This window comes from Bos indicus, chromosome 6, assembly GCF_029378745.1.
Source record: "Bos indicus isolate NIAB-ARS_2022 breed Sahiwal x Tharparkar chromosome 6, NIAB-ARS_B.indTharparkar_mat_pri_1.0, whole genome shotgun sequence".
Lineage (NCBI taxonomy): Eukaryota > Metazoa > Chordata > Mammalia > Artiodactyla > Bovidae > Bos > Bos indicus.
Window position 1 is genome coordinate 45,657,328 of NC_091765.1, and position 22,643 is coordinate 45,679,970.

General features: G+C 37.2%; 1 protein-coding gene across 1 annotated transcript in view; it reads left to right on the forward strand.

Moving 5' to 3' along the window:
* The window catches only part of ANAPC4 (anaphase promoting complex subunit 4), a 33,149-nt gene extending 11,009 nt beyond the window's left edge, over nt 1–22,140 (forward strand). Inside the window, exons 11-28 of the mRNA XM_019962542.2 lie at nt 196–260; nt 1,001–1,043; nt 1,150–1,226; nt 2,676–2,776; nt 2,860–2,911; nt 6,865–6,920; nt 9,595–9,641; nt 11,346–11,402; nt 11,717–11,773; nt 13,609–13,702; nt 17,519–17,616; nt 18,231–18,292; nt 18,372–18,410; nt 18,510–18,611; nt 19,548–19,622; nt 20,481–20,654; nt 21,321–21,444; nt 21,800–22,140. Of these exons, the coding sequence (XP_019818101.2) occupies nt 196–260; nt 1,001–1,043; nt 1,150–1,226; nt 2,676–2,776; nt 2,860–2,911; nt 6,865–6,920; nt 9,595–9,641; nt 11,346–11,402; nt 11,717–11,773; nt 13,609–13,702; nt 17,519–17,616; nt 18,231–18,292; nt 18,372–18,410; nt 18,510–18,611; nt 19,548–19,622; nt 20,481–20,654; nt 21,321–21,444; nt 21,800–22,027 (1,551 nt within the window). The 3' untranslated portion in view covers nt 22,028–22,140. The remainder of the gene's footprint in view (nt 1–195; nt 261–1,000; nt 1,044–1,149; nt 1,227–2,675; nt 2,777–2,859; nt 2,912–6,864; nt 6,921–9,594; nt 9,642–11,345; nt 11,403–11,716; nt 11,774–13,608; nt 13,703–17,518; nt 17,617–18,230; nt 18,293–18,371; nt 18,411–18,509; nt 18,612–19,547; nt 19,623–20,480; nt 20,655–21,320; nt 21,445–21,799) is intronic.
* The last annotated feature ends 503 nt before the right edge of the window (nt 22,141–22,643 follow it).

The following is a 22,643-nucleotide window of genomic DNA, read 5'->3' on the forward strand; positions in this document are numbered from 1 at the left end:
AATAGGATGTGGCGATTAAGGACAGTTGTTGGAAGAGCTGACTGGCTGTTTCCTCATAACTGCTATTCAGATAATCAGTTTAAATATGGATTTGAGAGAAGGTTAAAGGTAAGAAAGGGAGTCATGTTCCTGTGATTTTGAATAAATAATGCTTATTTTAAAACACTTATCATGAGTTTATCCATCTTTCTCTAGGAAAAGAACACAACCACATCAGTGCAAGATGAATTCATGGACTTGTTGTTGTGGGGGAAAGCAAGGTAATAAACTTACATTAGATACTCTTGCTTTACCTTCTCTTTTTAAAGTAATTTATTTCAAAAGCAGTTCATTGTAAAAAAAAATAGAAAATTCTGATGCACAAAAAGCAAAGAATAGTATGTATCTTTCTAGGCTTTTTTATTCACGTATTTATTTTCTATGTAAATGTAATCATTTTACATGTATGTACCATGTGTACATATATCTGTACTTTTTAAATGTATAAATTAAAAATTTTTATGTAGCTAAATCACTCTTTTCCTTTATTGTATTTACTTTAGCATTATTCTTAAAAAGATCTTTCCCATATTAAGCAGTCAAAGATCTTTATTTTCATCCAGAGATTTTTTTGGTGGTTTATGATTTTATTCCATTTACATGTTCCAGATATGATTTATTTGGTTGTATGTTGTGAAAGACATAACAACTTATTTTTTTCTAAGTGTCTAGATAATTGCCCAGTATAACTTAATGAGTAGTACATCTTCTCCTTACTGACGTGAATTACCATTTTAGTGTATAGCACATTTCTCGTGTCTATTTCAGTCTTTTGTGGACTTTAATATTTCCTGTTTTTGTCTGTTTCTCTGAGTACAACAAAGTCTTAATTTTTGTTGGGTTATTTCTTTTTATTTGTTTAAAATCTTTGTTTAAATTTGTACTTTGAAATTAAATGTTTTAAGTGATGCATTCAGATTTTAAATAGAGAAGACTAAAAATACTTTCTTTTTCATTCTAGTGCTGAACTTCAGACCCTCTTAATGAACCAGTTAACAGTAAAGGTGTGGTTATCTTTGTATTTTACTGGCTATGAACATAGTCTTAATTTTTTTAGAATGGCATATAGTATCTTGTATGCTAAATGTTATATTTTTTTCTCTTAATCAGGGCTTAAAGAAGCTTGGCCAGTCTATAGAGTCGTCATATTCCAGTATACAAAAACTGGTTATAAGTCACTTACAGAGGTATGAAGATGACGTAGAATCTTTTGGTGTTGCATCCGCACGTACTTAGCGTTGGTTTCTTTCTTAGCCTTCTTTTCATCATCTGGCATTCTCTGTTTGAGTGTCTTCTAGATGAAATTTTTGCCTTAGCATTTGAGGGGAATCTTAGAGTGCCCAAGATTTAAAGAATTGATAATAGTGACTGCTCTGTGAAATAACTTTCCAACATCTTTCCACCACCCTAGGCCCTATCTGGGCTTTTTTCTCCCCCAGACAACCATGAGTTATGTCTTGAATAGGGCATATACCCTTTTTTGAGCAGTTAAATTAAGTTTGTTTGTATATCATTTTATATGTTATGTAAAAGCATGTTATATATTTTTGCATTTAAGTCCTTGGCAAGGTGTTGGTTGTGATTATCCTCATTTTCATAAGAAGAAACTGAAGTTCAGAAAGGGCATATGGCTGCCCCAAAGTTATTACGTGTCAGAGCCAAGACTGTTCTAGATCCTCAAGTCTCATGCCATTTCTAAACACCGCCACCTCAGTGAGGCGGCTTGCAGGTTGATGTTCAGTGTTTGACTTAGATTTTGATAGATTTCTTTTGCTGAGACCCCTGGCCCTACCCCTCTTTGAGCTGAGGGGTAGGGCTGTCTGTAGGGCTGTCGGCCTGCTCTCCAGTCCACACTGTGTCCCTCAGATGTGTTCTCCACAGTGGATCTGATCATGTTACTCTTATTAAAACTTCCAGTGCCTTCCCATTTCTTAGCACCCATGTCCTTGGTGGCCTTCTCAAACTTGGCATTTTTGTCTCCTACCTGGGGCTTTTGTACGTCTCTTGTGCTTTTTGGAACACTCCCGCTCTGTTCTTCACTTATATTTTCCAGCTCTCAGCTCAGATGTTCAGGGAATCCTTCTCTAATTCCCAGACTAGTTCAGGTTCTTCTCTTTCACCTATACCTGGTGTGTTTTCCTCTAAGGCATTTATGTAGTTGAAATGGTCTGATTATGAAATTATGAAACTGTCTGATTATGTGGTTATGACTCTCTCCCCCATTAGACTATCAGTGTTATAAGGACCCTTTCGTTTTGTTTACCATGAAGTCCCCATAGTGCCTGACCTGAAGTTGGGGCTTAATAAATATTTGCTCAGTGTTAAATACATAGCTGTTCGGTGAACAAGATGACCATATGACTATCTTAACAGTGCCAGGACCAACTGTGGGACATAATTTGATCTTATAAAGTTTAATCATGTGGCCAATTCATCTCACTAGTCATGACAACCAAACGATTCTGCTACAGTTTTTTGAAATAATTTTGAGAGCTAATAGTCTCTCACAGAAAGAAAATTAAAGTTACTTTCAGTTTTTATTTCTGAAAACTTAGAAATATTCAAGCAAGATGGTAGGTGCCTGCCACCATGATGATGGTGATGATACTAATTTATTTCTGCTCTGTTTTTGATAGTGGCTCAGAGTCTTTATTATACCATTTGAGTGAACTGAAAGGAATGGCTTCATGGAAGCAAAAATATGAACCTCTTGGACTAGACGCTGCAGGAATTGAAGGTGGTAATTTTATTTCTCAATAGAATGCTTTAAACTCACTTTACTTATTGGACAAATGATATTATTTATTTACTTCTTTTCAGATGCTATTACTGCAGTAGGTTCTTTCATTCTCAAGGCAAATGAACTTCTTCAGTAAGTATTGGGGATACTTGAATATTGAAATCATTGACTTGAGAATATTTCACTTTTTGTAATTGAGAACCTAGCAAATTGTTGTGATTTTCTTAAAATGAGATTTTAAGTTCTTATGAAAATTGCATGTTTATAGGATTAAAACAAACCAATAGCACAGTGATTGTAAAAATTCGCATGGTATTTTCCTATCTCACCCATCCTCACCTCAGGTCCTCTCTTCAGAGGGAATCCTTTAAACTCTTATAACTGTTTCTGGTTTTAGTTCTCTAGGTTACTTCCATATTTCTAAATTGTATGACTGTACTGCATTTCTTTATCAGTTTTTTGAAATTGTTCCTTTGTTTCTGTTTGTTTTTCCTAGACTCTCTTTGCTTTCTTTTTTCCTTGCACTGTCTCTCTTTACCACATTTTTAGGTTTTCTCCCTGTCTCAAGGGTAGCATCACATCCCTGGAATTCCCCTCTGTCCCTGGTGCCTCCTCTGTTAGCCTCCCACCTCACAACACCCGCAGCACCACCACCCCGCACCAATCTGTCCATTGGTTCCGGCTCTTGTGCCAGCTACCACCCAGGCGTTTTCTTCATTGCTTTCATGGGTTAGATCCTTACTTTCAGGATCTCCTCTGTTTCTTGGTTCATTTAATCACTTTGTGGAAAATGTCCTCCAATAACTTAGAAAACAGATGTGTAAGGGTAAGCTTTCTGTGTCCTTTTGTGTCTTTTCTCCTCCTGCCACACTTAATTGACGGTTTTGACTGGGTATGGATTATGAAGGGAGATTTATGTTCTCCGAGAGCTTTGAAAACATTGCTCTGTTGTGTTCTGACCTGTTTGTTGCTGATGGCAGGTCTGGTGCTTCTAATTCTCATTCCTTTGTATGCTGTTTTTTTTTTTCTTATCTTGAAAACTTTATTCTTCATCCTTGATACATTGAAATTTCACAGTAGTATTTTAAATGTGGGCCTTTCTATATATTGTACTGATAATAAAAAAAAACACTATTTTTAAGCTGAATTCTGTTGTATTACTATTTTGATAATTTCCTCTTCTCCCCCACTTTCTAAAACTAGATTTTTGTTCTAGAAATCTAGTTGGTCATATTAGACGTCGTGGATTGACCCTCTATGTCTTTTATTTTTACTCACATTTTTTAAATAGCTTTGTCTTTACTGTTTCTTATGAAGTTTTCTTGACTTGATTATCCAGCCCTATCATTCATCATATACATTTATTGTGCGTTTTTAACTATGTTTTAAACACTATTCTAGATGAGAGTATAGTAGTGAACAAAACTGATAAAAATCTTACCTTCATAGGTACTGTATTCTAATGTGATGAGACGGATAATAAAGAAATGGATAATTAAAATCTATAGCAGGTCAGATAGTGGTTTGTAGTGGTGGGAAAACCCTTGTAGGGAAGGAGGATCTAGGGTGTGCTGGGGTTAGAGGTGCAGTTTTTTGGTCGGGGGGACCTTGAGGGTGGAAGGAGTGAGGCTTGCTGATACTTGGGGCAAAGGGGACAGCAGGTATAAAGGCCTGGAGTTTGGAGCATGCCTGGCATACTTGAGGGGAACCTCCAGGAGCCACTAAGTGAACTTAACAAGAGTGTGAGCGATAGGATGAGTTGAAAGAGGTCATGGAGGATGGGCCAAGTTGTGTAGAGCCTGTAGGCCGCTGTAAGGACTTTGGCTTTTATGCTGGACATGATAAAGAATAACATAATAAGCTCTTACAGGCAGTCGGGGAACAGGATATGACCTAGGATCTTTTTGATCCCTCTTTTTATTTACTTAGTGTTGAGAATAGATTATATGAGGGCGAGGACAGAAGCCAAGAGAGAAATGGTGGTCAGAATCTGAAATGGTCAGAACTTGAATATATTTTGAAAGTAGAAATAAGTGGGTAAGAGACAGTGAAAGACGGGAAAACTAGTAGGGTAAGTCTTGGTGGTACGACTGTTGGGATGCTGGCAAGAAGTCACTGGAAAGAAAGCTGGTGGCTGTGGTTGAGTAGGATGCTTGAAATTGAGATTTAGAAGGCTCAGGTTGGTAAAGAGGGTCTAGGGTGTGAACTTTGGAATAAGAGCCCAGGTAGAATGGAGAGTGAGGTCATTGGCCCGAGCCATGCTGCTGCATGTTTTATTATGGCAGTCCTGTCTTTTAATTACTAAGTGTTTTCTTATTTGTTTACTCATTTTTCAAAGCAGCGCTCTTGCTCTGTAGATATGACATTTCATGGCTCTCTGAGGACATTAATTAGATTTTTTAAGTCTTTGCTGCTTCCTGAATTATCTCCTGTTTATATGTCACTTTGCTGTTTGTTTTGGTCTCTTGTTGCAAGCTTTCTTCAAAAACTTGATGCCCGATTGTTTACTCATATTTATTCCTGAGGCAGTTTAAAGTTGCTTGGAGTTACTGGGTGCAGGGTGGACCAAAGCCAGCACGAGTGCCAGCGCATGCAGGCCCGTGCTGTGCCCTCTGTTTCGGTTTGTCCTCCTTTGCCCAGCCCCAGACGTCATCGCATGTCTTCTGTTGAACTTGATGTTTCTAAGGACTGAGTGTCCCCGGGGTTCTGCTGGCTGGATGACTCTGTGCTGCTCCCTCTCTGAAGTGCCTCACATGTGGCCCCTGCTGGTGACCTTCACCAGTCCCCAGTCTTCTGTCTGCTTTTGAGATTTCTGAAACTTAAAAAAGCTTTTTTTTCTATCATCTTTTTGTATGTGAGTTTATAACATGTACACCCCTCCCCACTGTCGTTTTAATGGATTTTAGAATATAGATGTGTGTGCTCACAGAACGGAGCAGGAGGGAAATGACATTTCTTTTCCTGAATGTTGAATAATTTTTTGGTTCTGCATATTTGCAGAGAGTAAACATAAAATACTAAGTTTTCTCTGATCATGTTTTAATATGAATGAAAGGTCGTTGATTGAACTTCTTGCTCCTTGGAGATAAGTGAAATATAGCATTATTTTAGATTATAATGGAGAAACTGAGACAGTGAGAATTTTAACATTAGCCTATAACAGATCAGTGATTGCCTGGGGTTGGGGTGAACTGAGAAAGACAGGAATCTTTTTTTTCCCCCATTTTTGCTGCAGGAGAATTTTGATCGTGGTGCTTGGTAATGCAAGAGATGTCACAGTTTTTTACGTCAGGTGTTGTACTGTGTACAGAAAGGTTAATGATACTGACCTACTTCTCCAGTAGTATTATGAGACTTAATGCTTAGAAGGGACTTTGAGATTTAGGGGTAAAAAGGGCACATATTATTTGCTTAGAGTAATTATCTTACAGATGTGAGCTTAAAGAGCTTTTAAAAAAATGATATCCATTTCTATATTCAGAAACAGAAAAAGTGTAGATGACTTCCACTTATAACACTTAATCTTCAGGGCACATTTATGTAAAGCCCAAGGAAATTCGATTTTTGAGATATGTTACTGTAAGGATAAAAATATCAACTTCCATAAGTAATGTCTTATTGATATCAGAGGTAATGGTAGTGACATAGTATACATTTATAATAATGATTTTCTGTTATGGTTGATATTTTTTCTTCTTACTGATCAGTGATTTTTTTTAAAAAACTGAGAATAGTGCTGAAAACTGTTTTTGTTTTTTTTTTTTTAATTTCTTTTGGTTCCAAAGTTAGAAAAGGATTTCATACTTTACTGAATGCTTGGAGAGACTATTACAGTTTGTGGTAAGGCTGTTATGACCAGTTAGAATCTGAGTTATTTGGTTTATTTTTGAAAAGAATCAGGATTTGCTCTTTTGAGATTTTATTTTTAGCTATGTGTTTGATTTGTTAAATCTGTTCTAAAGCTTTAAATGTCATCCAGATAGGCTATACTAGAACAGTAAGGATTATTATATTCCATAGTAATTGAACAATGATATATGAACCTCATGTAATAATTTCATTTCTGATTTACTTTTATCTTTTAGAGTTATAGATAGCAGTATGAAAAACTTCAAAGCATTTTTTCGGTGGCTGTATGTGGGTAAGTTAATTGAATGAAGCATTCTTGTATTTTTAACACTTTTGAAGAAAAAATGTGGGAATATAAATTTGGAATATTCAATTACACTAGTAAAATTTTAAATACTTGTCAATGTAGAAAGAATAGTTTAAATGACCCCATTTATACACTTCACTCAGTTTAAGCAGTTTTCAACACATGGCCAATTGTATTTCTTCTTTATACCCTCCCATTCCCGCCCCCACAGATACAACTTCTAACATTGATTGTCTCTATCACTTACTGATAATTGACCTTTTTTTTTACTCTGTAATGTCTCTTAAGGTTCAAATAACATTTTTTAATCTCTACTTTGTATTAGGCACTGTTAAGTGTTAGATTTGGAGTGGAAAGGGGGAGAGAAAATAAGACAAAGCCTCTGCCTTGAATAGTTGAACTCCTGTTTTATACTTTGATCTTCTGTCTGTAGATCTGTGCCGTTCATTATGGTAGCCACTAGTCAATTATGGCTGTTTAAATTAGTTGAAATTATAATTACATATGCAATTCCTTAGTCATGCTAGCCGCATTTGAAGTGCTCAGGAGCTGCTTGTAGTTAGTGGCTGCCACGTTGGCCAGCACAGAACTAGAACATTGCCGTTATCACTTCTACTGGACAATGATGCCCTAGCTAAATAGATTGCAGGTGCACAGAGTCGGACACGACTGAGCGACTTCACTTTGACTTTTCACTTTCATGCATTGGAGAAGGAAATGGCAGCCCACTCCAGCCTTCTTGCCTGGAGAGTCCCAGGGACGGGGGAGTCTCGTGGGCTGCTGTCTATGGGTTCGCAAGAGTCGAACATGACTGAAGCGACTTAGCAGCAGCAGCAGCAGCAGCAGCAGTCCTTTCTTTGTGTCTCCGCATCTCTTTGCATTTGTATGTAATTAACAAATGGTTACTGACATGATATTAAATGTTTTAATGTTCATCCTACAGAGTGTGCGTATCTTATGTATGTAGTCCATTTGTACTGCTATTTTTGTGACCTCTCTTAATGTCTTTGAAATAATTTAGCATCCATTTCCTTCCAACACATGGAAAATTTAGTTGTAAATAGAATTTATTCCATAGTTCTTAAAATTCTAAAGAGTAAAATAGAAAGTAAATTACCTGTACTGTGCTAATATCCTTTTAAACAAATGCCCAAATCTTTTTTTAATTGATGTTTTTAAAACGTGACTTTTCATATTTGTTAGCCTAATATAATTGCTTTTAATAAAAAAATGAATGCAGTCAGTGGATGTTGACATTTAAAATTCTTGGATTTTTCTCAAAACCATACCAACACTAGCCAGAATGGGGAGCCAGAGTGTTTATCAGGCCAGCCTGTTTAATATCAGAGTTAATTAGAATAAATTGCAATGTTCAAATTAAATGAAACCTTAGAAGTGACTTTCTATTAGAGAAATAGTAGCTTGGTTTTACTTATAATTACTGGAGTAATTAGGCAGTTTATATTCTTATTGCATGTCCTAACTGTAATAAGAAGCTGCATTAGAAGATAAATGAATTACCACTCAGTCCTTATCATTAGAACAAAGCACACTAAATTGATCCCTGGGTCGGGAAGAGCCCCTGGAGAAGGACATGAAAACCCATTCTGGTTTTCTTGCCTGGGGAATCTCCCGGACAGAGGAGCCTGGCGGTCTACAGTCCATGGGGTTGCAAAAGAGTTGGACAGGACTTAGTACTAACAACAACAAAACAAACTGGATTGGAGAACTGGAGACCTAGCTGTAACTGGATGCTGCCACTAGTTAGCGCTCTAACCCTGGTTTGCTTTTTTGTAAAATGCAGTCTCCATGAAGGCAGGGATTTATTTATACTGCTTTGTTCCCAGTACCTGTATTACGCTCAGTAAGTAATTTTTGAATGGATAAATGAATGAATGGAACTAGATTATGGCTGGTTTTTTTTTCAGATGAATTAGAAGTCTGAATTAATTAAGAACAGTTTCTTAAAATAATCCCTATTTGCAGAATCATGTCTAACATGCTTTTTCCTGGCCAAACATTAGAAGCATATTCAAACACTATGCAAAGCACATGCAATATATTTCTTCACTTAGGTGGATGTATTATGTATAGAAAATACAGTATTGATGAACACGCCCCATGAAAGGACAAAAAGGGTCAACCACAAATATTAAAGAAGGTATATAAATACATATATACACATATATAAGTGTGTGTATACACACATAAATCTTAGTGCAAGCATCTTCATGTGGCAGAAAAGCCCAAGGGGAAGAAACACATCTGTTTGGCATTCTAAGCCTTTTGGAGGAAAGAAAGAATTGCCTGCACATTTTAAGAAAAGAAACATGACTAAGTCAGGAGGGATTCCTGCACACGCAGTCTTTGCTAAAGGCAGCAGTTTGGTTTGTTTGTCTGGAGTGGTAATGGGTTGTATTGAAGGAGAAAAGGAAAAATGGTTTAAGATGGCTATATCAACCGTTTTGAGCCTAAGAATATAAATCAAATTCTTCACTCTGTAGTTCTTAGAAGAAAAATAAGTTTTCCTTGGTGACAAGAAGCTGTTGAAAATAGAAAATGTAGTCCAGTGAAATACATTTAGACTTGAAAGGCGTCTATAATTAAAATTATGTTTGGAGTTTCCCTTTAAAGATAGTTTTAAACTTTATATTTTCAGCAATGTTGAGAATGACAGAAGACCATGTACTTCCCGAACTGAACAAGGTAGTATATAATAGTATTTTTCCTATATGTGTTAATATTGCCCTGGTTGAGCTCAGCTGTGCTGGTCATCTTAGTAGTCTTATGCAGTTATTGTTAAGAGATGTTAGGCTGTAGGCACAAGAGAGATTCCTAGTAAGCCCTTTTTTTTAAATATGCATGTTTGATATTTTTTATCTCACAGTATACTTTTATTATGGCTAAGCTTACCATTTTCATGTTTGTATAAGATTTTATAGTCTGTATAACATAAGGTATTTGGATTGCTTATTTTAACTTCCTAAAATCTTAAATGCATTTTTATTTTCCTTGAAAGTCTAGTATTTAGATATTAGTACCTATGTTCATGTCTGGTGAGTACCAGTTTTTTCTGACTGTAATAAGGATTGCTACTGTGACAAGTAGCAATGGAATCTCCTTCTCAGAATATCTTACAGAATAGGGCAGAATTCCCTTTTGGTTCCTGCAGCTCACTCATTCTCACCCCTCCCCAAAGTGTGATTCAGATAGATTAGGTGGTTTTCAGTTCAGTTCAGTTGAGTTCAGTCACTCAGTCCTGTCCGACTCTTTGCGACCCCATGAATCGCAGCACACCAGGCCTCCCTGTCCATCACCAACTCCCAGAGTTCACTCAAACTCACATCCATTGAGTCGGTGCTGCCATCCAGCCATCTCATCCTCTGTCGTCCCCTTCTCCTCCTGCCCCCAATCCCTCCCAGCATCAGAGTCTTTTCCAATGAGTCAACTCATCGCATGATGTGGCCAAAGTACTGGAGTTTCAGCTTTAGCATCATTCCTTCCAAAGAAATCCCAGGGCTGATCTCCTTCAGAATGGACTGGTTGGATCTCCTTGCAGTTCAAGGGACTCTCAAGAGTCTTCTCCAACACCACAGTTCAAAAGCATCAATTCTTCGGCACTCAGCTTTCTTCACAGTCCAACTCTCACATCCATACAGGACCACAGGAAAAACCATAGCCTTGACTAGACGGACCTTTGTTGGCAAAGTAATGTCTCTGCTTTTGAATATGGTCTCTAGGTTGGTCATAACTTTCCTTCCAAGGAGTAAGCGTCTTTTAATTTCATGGCTGCAGTCACCATCTGTAGTGATTTTGGAGCCCCCAAAAATAAAGTCAGCCACTGTTTCCATTGTTTGCCCATCTATTTGCCATGAAGTGATGGGACCAGATGCCATGATCTTAGTTTTCTGAATGTTGAGTTTTAAGCCAACTTTTTCACTCTCCTCTTTCACTTTCATCAAGAGGCTCTTTAGTTCCTCTTCACTTTGTGCCATAAGGGTGGTGTCATCTGCATATCTGAGGTTATTGATATTTCTCCCAGCAATCTTAATTCCAGCTTGTGCTTCTTCCAGCCCAGCATTTCTTATGATGTACTCTGCATATAAGTTAAATAAGCAGGGTGACAATATACAGCCTTGATGTACTCCTTTTCCTATTTGGAACCAGTCTGTTGTTCCATGTTCAGTTCTGACTGTTGCTTCCTGACCTGCATATAGGTTTATGCATTAGGCATAACATAATAAATAGCCTTAGACCATGAAGAGATCTCTAGCTGTTGGAGTTGCTGATTGGAAAAGTGGGTTTAAAATACTTAATACATGCTTGTCACATTTATTGTTATATAATTTTTTTTAAGAAGCTTTTCTTTATCTTGATTTGTTTTCTTTATGTTCCTTTTGGATTTGATAGATGACTCAGAAAGATATCACATTTGTTGCTGAATTTCTTACTGAACATTTCAATGAGGTAGGAAATTGGCATTTCTATAGTGCTTTTTCAACAATAATTACAATAAATCTGGACAATGGTAAGAAGTAATCAAATTTAATCCAGTTTAAGTGACCTTATAGCAATTATGTATGCTTTTTCAACTACTGAACTAATTAATGGCAGTACTTATTTATTAAATGTAAAGCATATAAATTGAACTTTGTTTTTGTGTCTTACCATCCACAGAAGAAAAGAGTAACTGCTACTAACAGCTTTCTTAAAAAATAGAGTTTTTGGTTAAAATGTAAGATGATTTTTTTCTTTAATTAAACTTTATTTATTCTTTCTAGGCTCCAGATCTTTATAATCGAAAAGGAAAATACTTTAACGTTGAAAAAGTTGGTCAGGTATGGGCTCTGGATTGAATGTAGTTACTAATTTTTTAAAAATTAATTTTAAAACATTAGCAGTGTTAGTCTTTATTATACAAAACTTTCTGAAAGTAGCATAATGCCAAATTATATAGTAGCCCTCTCCTTTTACTAAAATCACCAAAGAGTAGCTTTAAACTTTTGGGGGGTCTTCGAACCCTTTATATTAAAGTTATTGAAAACTCCCAGAGAGCTTTTATGTGGGTTGTGTCTATGAATAGCATATATTGTTAGATATTAAAAATTAAACAGAAAAAAGAATTATTTCTTAATTCACTTAAAAGAACAAACCCTCTTTTCATTACATGTTAAAATGGAAAATAACTATTTAACAAAACAAAATTATGTGAAGAGTGACATTGTTTTATATGTTTGCAAATCTCCTTGATGTATGGCTTAAGAGAAGGCAGCTGCATTTATTCTGTTGTGATATGTTGTTTGATCAGAAAGCCTGGTTTTATACAGGTGTATAGTTGGAAAGGCAGAAATATTTTAATAGCTTTTTAGAAAATTGTGAATATTCTTTGATACTACACCAAATTCTGACAAACAGTAGTATCTTAGGTTAGTTCTAGTGTGGAATCTACATTGCAACAGTAGACTTTCCATATTATGATTCATTAAAATTTATTCATCTGCTTTTCACTTTGGAAGGATCTTGTTACCCTGTGGTTGATTTTGTAATATCATGTATTGATCTTTGGGAAAATACTGATTCACTGAATTACAGAGATCTTCCGTAGGCTGAAACCTTTCTTCATGCAGTATCCAAAAGTCAGATTTTGTTAATATCATTACCAATCTCATCAGACAATCTTTAACTACTATGAGGCTGTCAAGCACATAGTAGCAGATATGGGTTTTCCAAATTTTTAATTTTTGCTTGAACGTTTAAATTTTATCACTGACAACAAATACTGTCAGTCATTTTGCTTAAAGTGACAGGATCCCTTTCTTTAGTTTCAAGAAAATACCTGCCACATACCCAAGAACAAATAATCAGAGTTTGCCTGCCAGTCATTCTTTTGAGTAAAAATGGAATTGCAGGAGCAACAAAGACGTGCCTAGCTTGACTCAAGTGCATTTGCATAAATGCTTTTCCTCATGGTAACTGTCATGCTTTGGTATGCAGCGAAAGTGCTTTATTCATACTCAATTCTGTCTCTCAGAATATTAAAAAGATTTTGTTGAGATTTAATAAAATTAATAATTTTAATAGCCTTATCAGAGATTAGTGAAACTGTATGTGGCAAAAAGGAATCCAGTGACTACTAGCATGGTTTGATTCTTGGTGGCAGTGCCAGCAGTTGTCCCCACCTGTGCTTTTGACCACCAGGGCAGATGTCATGACAGTGGAAAAGCAAATAATAGCTTTATACCATTATAGAAATAGAAATGACCTCATGGATCTTGGAAAGCATCTTGAAGACTCTCTGAGTGATGTGGACCACACTTTGAGAATTACTGCCATGGAGTAGATTGACAGTTGATAAACAGTTGAAAATTAATTTATAAACTTGAATATCTTAAGTTTAAAATATGTAAGGTTAAAAGTTCTATTTTCTATGAAAATAGAACATGATACTTAAACTCAATTTATGATTTCTATGTCTGTTGCATTCTAATCTTTTAGTAGTCTGCACTTTGTTCAGTAGCTTGGCATTTAGTAAATTTTGGTCATCTCACAGAATAATGTGGTTTCAGAGGACTTGAAGTAAAAATAACTTGAGTAGAATAGTGTTAAATATAAGCAATTTTAGAGCCTAATTCTTTGGTTTACAAAGCTGAAATGTCTAATTGTCTATTTCTAGTACTTGAAAGATGAAGATGATGATCTTGTGTCACCCCCTAACACAGAGGGAAACCAGTGGTATGACTTTCTTCAGAACAGCAGCCACCTTAAAGGTATTTCATGAACCAAGCAGATTTGGGCCATGTTCATATTTATTTGAGACCAGTACCTCAGCAAGTATACTTGCTGAATACTTATTTAAGTTCTTTGATTTATCTTTTTGTGTCCATTTTATTTGATTAGAGAAACAGGAAAATAATAACAGGGTATGATATTACCATGTTCAAAAACACAGTATGTTAACTGTGATGTAGTAAGATTGCTTATTTTAAGTATTGTCTGTTATAAAAAATAGGATATTGGGAAGAAAACTATAGAGCCTATCAGAGAAGTCTGTTTAAGTCAGTTCCAATTTATTAGCTTTTAAAAGCGTATGATGCTTTTAACTCCTATAATGATGCATCACTGTATTCTCCTGAGGTGGCTTTTTTTTTTTTTTTTAACTTGTTATGCCTTTTAGTCTCTGGACTGTTGATACGGTAAAATTTTATTAAGCCAACATTATTGGGGATGCAACACAAAATAGCAACCATTATGTATCAAAACTTCTCCATTTTAGATGAAAAGATGTTTAAAGCATCTATTTCTTGGCTTTCTCAAAGAGTAATTTAACCAAGATTTAGCTGTTTCTTAGATCCTTGGGGTAATAGCCACCTGCTGCTGCTAAGTCGCTTCAGTCGTGTTTGACTCTGTGCGACCCCATAGACGGCTCCCCCTTCCCTGGGATTCTCCAGGCAGGAACACTGGAGTGGGTTGCCATTTCCTGCTCCAGTGCATGAAAGTGAAAAGTGAAAGTGAAGTTGCTCAGTCGTGTCCAACTCTTCGCGACCCCATGGACTGCAGCCCACCAGGCTTCTCCGTCCATGGGATTGTCCAGGCAAGAGTACTGGAGTGGGTTGCCATTGCCTTCTCCCTGCTAACTTGAGAGCCTGTGTTTTTAACTGCAGTCAGTAATGATCTCTGCTTCTTTCTGTTTGCTGTTTATCTGAATGAGGAGTGAGTGGGAGAAGTAGAGAAATCTCAGGCATAGAACTTTGCTTGTTCCTCTCTTGATTTAACCCTAGAAGTCCGCATTCTTTTTCAGAGCAGAACATGTTTTATATTGCTTGAGAGTCTTCAAGATCACTAGAGAGATGTATTAACATAAGTTAGTATTGAATGGAGGGATAATAAAAGTACAGCTGACTCAGCTCATTTATTGTATTGAATCGGGATGCCCACGGAGTAAGGAACGATGCCTGGGGAGGCTGATAGCAGTGTGCGAGCAGTGATGGCACCAGGACCCTGTCACTGTTGGGTTCGTATCCATCCTGAGGACTTTGGAAAAAACTGGTCCTACCCTTTTTTCTCCCCACATCTTCTGTAGCTGAATAGAAAGGCCTAACCTTAGTTACAGGCCTCATATTTAACTTCAAATTAATTCCATCTCTTAAGATGTTAGAATGTGACTTCAGACCAGCTCATTAATTTCCCAGTTTCTTAGTAGAGTATGAAGTAGTACAAAATGTCACTACATATCTTTTAAGAAACCCTTGATGAAACTTCTTCCTAGAACTTTGCAAAAATCAAGTGCCAAATACTCAATGTACATACCTTCGCAGGGGAGGTGAGAGAGTTGGTGTCACATGTGGGTGAGAGTGGGTGTGCTGGAGGCAGGGCTTGGGGACCTGCCCTGCCACTTGCTGGTGTGTGGCTGCGGGCACATTGCCTGACCTCTCTGTGCCCCAGTGTTCTCTTCAGTAAAGCAAGGTGATCACAGTGCCTCCCTCAAAAGCGGTTGTGAAGATTCAATAAGTTGATCTAAGTGGAGCACTTAGGATAGTGCCTGCCACATAGCACGCAAGCAGTCAGTGTGCATTTCAAGTGTTTTTACTCAAAACACTTCTGACTCCAAAGTGAGAGTATTCTTTTCCTCCTGAGATTGTCTCTGATACCACCTGGGTATCCCACACTTCCGTTATGACACTAACTCTGCAGAGTTAGCTCAGACTCCAGGGTTCAGGGCTTAGTCCCACAAGACTGCCCCCACTTCAGAGTTCTGTCACCAGGACTGGGTTCCCAGGTTACCCACATTTCTGTTCCACTTCACTACAAATTTGAGGGTTCCCATAATTCAAATTTAATACTTTGCTAAAATGGCTCACAAAACTAAGAAACACTTGACTTACATTTACCAGTTTATTATAAAGAATGCAATTCTGGAATAGCCAAGTAGAGTTGCACATGGGGTGAGGGATGGAGTGGGGGATGTGGAGTTTCCATCCCCTCTCCAGAGGCACACCCTTCCCAGCCCCTTAATGCAGGCATCAACCCAGAGGCCCTAGCTCTGTCATCTAGGGGTTTTGTGGAGTTTTCATTATGTAGGTGTGGTTAACTTACTGGCCATTGGTGACACTTCATATTTTCCCTCCATTGTCCTTAGGATCCCACACTGTATTGAGTTGTGTCTTCTTAGTCTTCTCCAATCTACGATAGCTCCTCAAATCTTTCCTTATCTTTTTATGACCTGATTTGATGAGTACTAGTCAGGTTTTTCTTGGGGGCGGGGGGTGCACAGCGCTTCCCTGGTAGCTTATATGGTAAAGAATCTGCCTGCAATGTAAGAGACTTGGGTTCAATCCCAGGGTCAGGAAGATCCCCTGGAGAAGGGAATGGCAACCCACTCCAGTATTCTCGCCTGGAGAATCTCATGGGCAGAGGAGCCTCTTGGGCTATAGTCCATGCAGTTGCAACTAAGCAACTAACACACACAGTCATTTGCTTTGTAGAATGTCTCTCAGTTTGGGTTGTTGATGTTTTCTCATTGTTAGAGGGACTCAATGCTGACTTCTCTTTTCTACCTGGTTGGGGTATGGGGCTGAAAGTTCCAAGCTTCTAATCGGGGCTTGGTCTTTATGGTGACCAACCTGCATCCTGAAGCTATCTAGGGGCTCTTTAAAACAGAGGATGCTCCTATCATTGTTATCACTCAGGAAATTCCAAAGGTTTTAAAGAGTTCTGTCCCAGGAGCTGGCAACAGAGGCCAAGTATCTTTCTGTGATACCACAGCATCTGTCACCTGTTGGGAGCTTAAAATGTTAACATGATTAAAAACTCCTTTATCCAGCATAGCTGGGGCAGGAGGTGCTATGAGGGAGGGCCAGTAGAACACAGTGGAAGAGGGTGGGCTTGGGAGTGGGACCCGGGCTTGATTCAGAGGTCTCACTTCTTGGTCATTCTCACACTGGGTGATTGCCTAAACCTCCTAGGGTTCATTTTTTTAAAGAAAATTAGTAAAAAGTATGATACTTATTTTATACAGTTTTTATAAACAATAGAATTAACAGATATAAAAAGAATCTAACATACTTGGTGTCAGTAGTTGACAAATTATATATTACTTTCTACTGATAAAAGTACCCTTTTCAGAAATGAAGAGCTTATTTTCATAGCACCAATTTCTTATCTCCTCTTTTTGTTTTCACCATCATACTCTTCCAAAGTGATACTGGGTTGATATTGTTACACCGTTGTGGCAAAGAAGAGGGAAGAGTGAACTTATTGTATGTCTTCTGGTTTTCAAGTCATCCTTTTCTTCTTATAGCCTTTTCTTCTTATTTTTTGGTGGAAAAATAAAAGAATAGTAAACTGCCCAGACTCAGCTTGTAGTAAGTGTGGTGGTTTTCAGTGGGCTGGCCGCCAAGGATGTTGCAGAGCAGGAGGCCTTGGTCGTTTTTAGTGAGTTTGTGTGAAGGTACAGGAGAGTGGCCAGGGAGAATTCCACCATCAGATACGCTGTGAGGGCTGGCTCTAACAGTAGGTTAGTTTTGCCTAACTATCTGGTTTGTTATAGCTTTTTGTTTTTTGTTTTTGTTTTTGTTTGAAACCAGAAAGTCCTTTGCTGTTTCCTTATTATCCTCGAAAATCATTGCATTTTGTGAAAAGGCGGATGGAGAACGTTATTGATCAGTGCTTGCAAAAGCCAGCAGTAAGTTTGAAAGAAATGCATATTTTTGTATAGGAGCAAGAATATCTACAATATGTGGCTCGTTTATGTAAATTATTATTTACATAATTCTTAATTATCATATTTTTATATCTTTATTAATCATAATTATTAAGATGAACCATATGAAAATGCTGATACTCAACTGTTTTTGACTAACAGAAGTGGCAGTTTCATATGATTCACCCTAATAGTTCCTCTTACTGTTGGTTTCTTACATAAATTAAAAAATAAATACATGGTTATTGAATATGTTGGCATCTTTAGTATTTTATTGATCCCCAGAACAAACTTATTATAAATGATCTTAGTTACAGAGCTGATCTGTCTGTTAACTGCTGAAGGATGGATGATTGATGCTGTGAAACTTAAAAGAGATGGTTTTTCACCTGCCATCACTTATCTCCAAGGTCCTTTGGCACTCAGAGTTTTCTCTCTTCTTTACTGTCGTGACTGTCATTAAAATTTCTTGCATGAAGGTTTGGTGACATAGATGAATTTTCACTAGACTTAAACGGTGATGATCAGTCACTTTCTGTGGAGTATTTATTTCTGTGTATGTACATGCTTTAATTATATTTTTAAATCTTATTTAGGATGTAATTGGAAAATCAATGAATCAAGCAGTATGTATTCCATTATATAAAGATAGTAGAAGGTAATTCTGTTTACTTTTTGGGTGGTATAATTCAACAGCCGATTAAAATTTTTCTTACCTTTCTTTTCTTTTGTTTTAGTGAGGACTCCACACGTAGACTATTCAAATTCCCTTTTCTGTAAGTGTGTGTTTCTTCCCTGTCTTCTGTGAACAATGCAGTTTTGTTGTATAAATTGATAGCTAAATGTCATGTTTTGACATTAACTTTTTTCCTTAGGTGGAATAATAAAACCTCAAATCTACATTATCTTCTTTTTACTATTTTAGAAGATTCACTTTACAAAATGTGCATCTTAAGAAGACATACTGATATTTCCCAGTGAGTATTAATCTGAAGCTTGAATCAAGGAGATAAGATTCTAATGTTTTTAATAATAAAACATACTGCTTCCCTCCCCTCCATTTCAGCTTTTAGTTAAGCTCCTTTGACTTTAGACTTGCTAACTTAACTCTTCTAAGTCTTAGTTTTCACATTATTAAGGTGGTAATGCCAAATTAGGAAGCTGTGTAATCCCTTTTAATTTTAGATTATTTAATTTTGTACTGGTATATAGCTATTACATATAGGATTTCTTTAGGCTTAGGGAAAGTATAACAGCAAAACAGTTGGTATTATATCTCGTGAACTTGTGGAACTTCAGAATTGTATTTGGGCTTCCCTGTAGAAAGGATTTTTCCCTCAGGTTTAGTGTTCAGTTCAGTCTCTCAGTCGTGTCCAACACTTTGTGACCCCATGGCCTGCAGCACGCCAGCTTGCCTTTCATTTGAGAATGCAAATAAAAGTTTTGAAAGATAAATCATATTCAGAATGTCACTAGGATCTTAAATGGTTTTAAATCTAAACCAAAGGAAACTTTTTGAAACCAAGATGTAGCCCAAGAGAAATAATTTGGGTCTGTGGCCATACCACCCTAAACGCACCCAATCTCATCTGATCTCAGAAGCTAAGCAGGGTCGGGCCTGGTTAGTACTTGGATAGGAGAAATAACTTGGTTGTCCAAACATCCTCATTTTGTAAGGTATCTTGCTGCTTTGGTGACTGTGAGATTTTAAACCAAATTGTAATTTTGATGTTAAGTTTGTCAGGGATTTGCATTAGTTATCAGTATTCTAGAGTGAGTGTTATAGTATTTTGGTCTGGGGTTTGGTGATTATGTAAATGTAATGACAGTCATTTTTTTTTCAAGCATATATAGATTATTGCCTATCCAAGTTGTTCTACAAAGTCTCTCCCCACCCCTCTTCTTTCTTCAAGATCTGTAAGTAATGGACTAATTGCTGTTAAATTTGGGAGCTTCACGTATGCCACAACTGAAAAAGTGAGAAGAAGGTAAATCTTGAACCTTGTCTGGATGAGCTGTTTATATAGTAAATACAAATATAGGAATATGGTTAGAATCAGTTACAGTGATGATATTCTTAGGCCTTTGTCACATGCAACATAGGGTGGCTGGGTTGGTTATGTGTTTTATACTCAGAGGGTGATTTGACATACAGTTGAAAAGAACCTTACTGGCCTACAGGAATTTCGTAGTATGGTTTCCTACAGTTAATACTTCTGAAGTCTCTGTCCCCTAAGAAAGTAATGGGATTGCAGGGGGCAGATGGCTAAAGGTCTTCTTGTGACCAACAGGGATGTGGGGTGGTGGTGTCCTTCTTACTGCTCTGGGGCTTTCTTAGGTTAAGTGTAACAATACCGATATCATCTGGAGGCTTTGCAAGAGAAGGAGCTGACACTAATCCTAAACTTACCTTTTTCTTACTGTTTTCCATACATAAAGGAAGTACTTTGAAGTTGTATCTTTTCATATGTAAATCTTATTTTTACTTTTCATTCTAGTTAACTTTGATTACTCAATATGTTTATATGGTGTCATTCATAGAATTTCCAGAGGCTTAAGTCCTGACCATTGATGTCAAGAATTTTCTGGCACTGTGAACCAACCTCACAGATTTTTCTTTTTCCATGATTACCTGTTTTCAGGGCCTAGTTATATTTGTGAATAATCAGTACCATAGGTAATTGTGACTTTAGCGTAAACTAATGATATATTTTAAATGTTACTGCATAGAATGTCAACTTGACATTTTCATTGTCAGTTTTTGGTTTGGTACCAGTATAATGCTATATATATAGTGTTTTCTCGGTCATGATAACTTTGATATAACGGAACTTACTTAATTCTAGCACCTACAGTTGTTTAGATGCCCAGTTTTATGATGATGAAACAGTCACGGTAGTCCTTAAAGACACTGTAGGACGGGAAGGAAGAGATAGACTCTTGGTGCAGCTGCCACTGTCTTCAGTGTACAACAGTGAAGACTCTGCAGAATATCAATTCACTGGGACTTACTCTATAAGGTAACTCATATTAGTAAGGTTGTCTTTCTGATAGAACAGTTAAATGTTCTTTTTTTAAAATATATATTATACATTATAGTTCTTTAGGTATGATAAAGTCAACTGAGCAGAAGTACTTCTATTTTCTTAATTGAAAAAATACTGGCTTCAACAGCTCTCTTGTCCTTTTGCTTTGTTAGTAAATCAAGGATTTTTGCTGGAACAAGGTGGGGGATTATTTTGTGTGGAGAACAGCACTTCTGTTTTCAAGGATGACATTAGCCCTAGTTTGTAGTAGAATTATTTTATATTTGTCTTTAGTATTTTCCTTTCAGAATTAGGACCTTAATAGCCACAGAAGGGGTTCAAGGTCACTTCCAAGAGCTACCTTTAGATTGAGATTTAAGTAAGCAGATCTCTAATTTATTAATAAAATGAGTTCGTTTGCTTACCTTAAAAGTGAATCAAAAACCTTATTTTCTAAGGTTTCTGCTTTAATAAGATAATTTGGTCCATTTGGAAGTGCAGTGTTTTCATAGAATATAGTATCACAGCTTTTTTATACAATAGCTGGGAGAATTATGTTGGAAATGGGAATGTTGGTAGGAATCAAACCCTGATGCCATCCCTAGTAAACGAGGAGAAGAGCCTCGTTTCACTCCTAGGTCGGCTTTCTTCCCTCTCTAGGCTAGATGAGCAGCGTCATGCCATTCCCACCCGCACCATGCACTTTGAGAAGCACTGGAGACTACTGGAAAGTATGAAAGCACAGTATGTTGCTGGGAATGGTTTTCGAAAGGTGTCCTGTGTGGTAAGTGTTTACAAACTGTTACTAAGAGTAACATCAGTGGCAGGATCTGTAAGGGCCTCTCAGTGCAAACATTCTGTGATGTAAAGCTTTTATTGATTATGAACATGTAGTGGTCTTAGCTATTTAGGTCTCTTGTTCTAAGAAAGCTTACTAAGTAATTATTAACTGTTTTAGATTTTATTAATCTTGAAATTGTCACTGTATATGTGGAGTACAGAATGAAACCTGAGTTGAGTGATTTTGTTGTAAGTTGATGGGAAAATAATTTTCCTATGAAACTACTCTTCAGATTTCTGATTTTTAATATATAATATATTAAGCCATTTAAATTTTCTTTATTTGGCCTTTTCTTTAGTTAAGCTCAAATCTCCGTCATGTGAGAGTATTTGAAATGGACATAGATGATGAATGGGAGCTTGATGAGTCTTCGGATGAAGAGGAGGAGGCTGGTAACAAGCCTGTAAAAATAAAGGAAGAGGTGTTGTCTGAGTCGGAAGCAGAGACCCAGCAAGCTGGTGCTGCTGCTTCAGCTCCAGAGATGGTTATTAAAGTAGAAAAAGTAGACCCCGAGCTAGACTCATGATCTGGCTTGCCTTTATTTTATATGTTCTCATGTCAGGAAGGACATAGATGATGATCGAAGATGTGTTGGACCGCTTAATTTTCTTTACAAAATAAACAGTAAATTTTCCTTGAGTTTTTTATTCTGCTTCTTCTCTTAATGGTATAACCACTGTGAGAGGCTTTCTCCTTTTACCGAGATTTCTTTTTAATACTGGGTGCAGCTGCTGCTAAGTCACTTCAGTCGTATCCGACTCTGTGCGATCCCATAGACGGCAGCCCACTAGGCTCCCCCGTCCCTGGGATTCTCCAGGCAAGAACACTGGAGTGGGCTGCCATTTCCTTCTCCAATGCATGAAAGTGAAAAAATAAAGTGAAGTCGCTCAGTCGTATCCGACTCTTAGCGACCCCATGGACTGCAGCCTACCAGGCTCCTCCGTCCATGGGATTTTCCAGGCAAGAGTACTGGAGTGGGGTGCCAACTAGTGTTAAAGAAAATATAAATTGAATGTGAAGAAGTTTAGTCTTTTCTGTCAAAAGGTAGTATCAGGAATCATCCCTGTATCAGGAAGAGTTACCTTTAGTCATTCATCACTGGAAGTTTTGATGCATTTAGTACTTTTAAAGTGCAGACAACA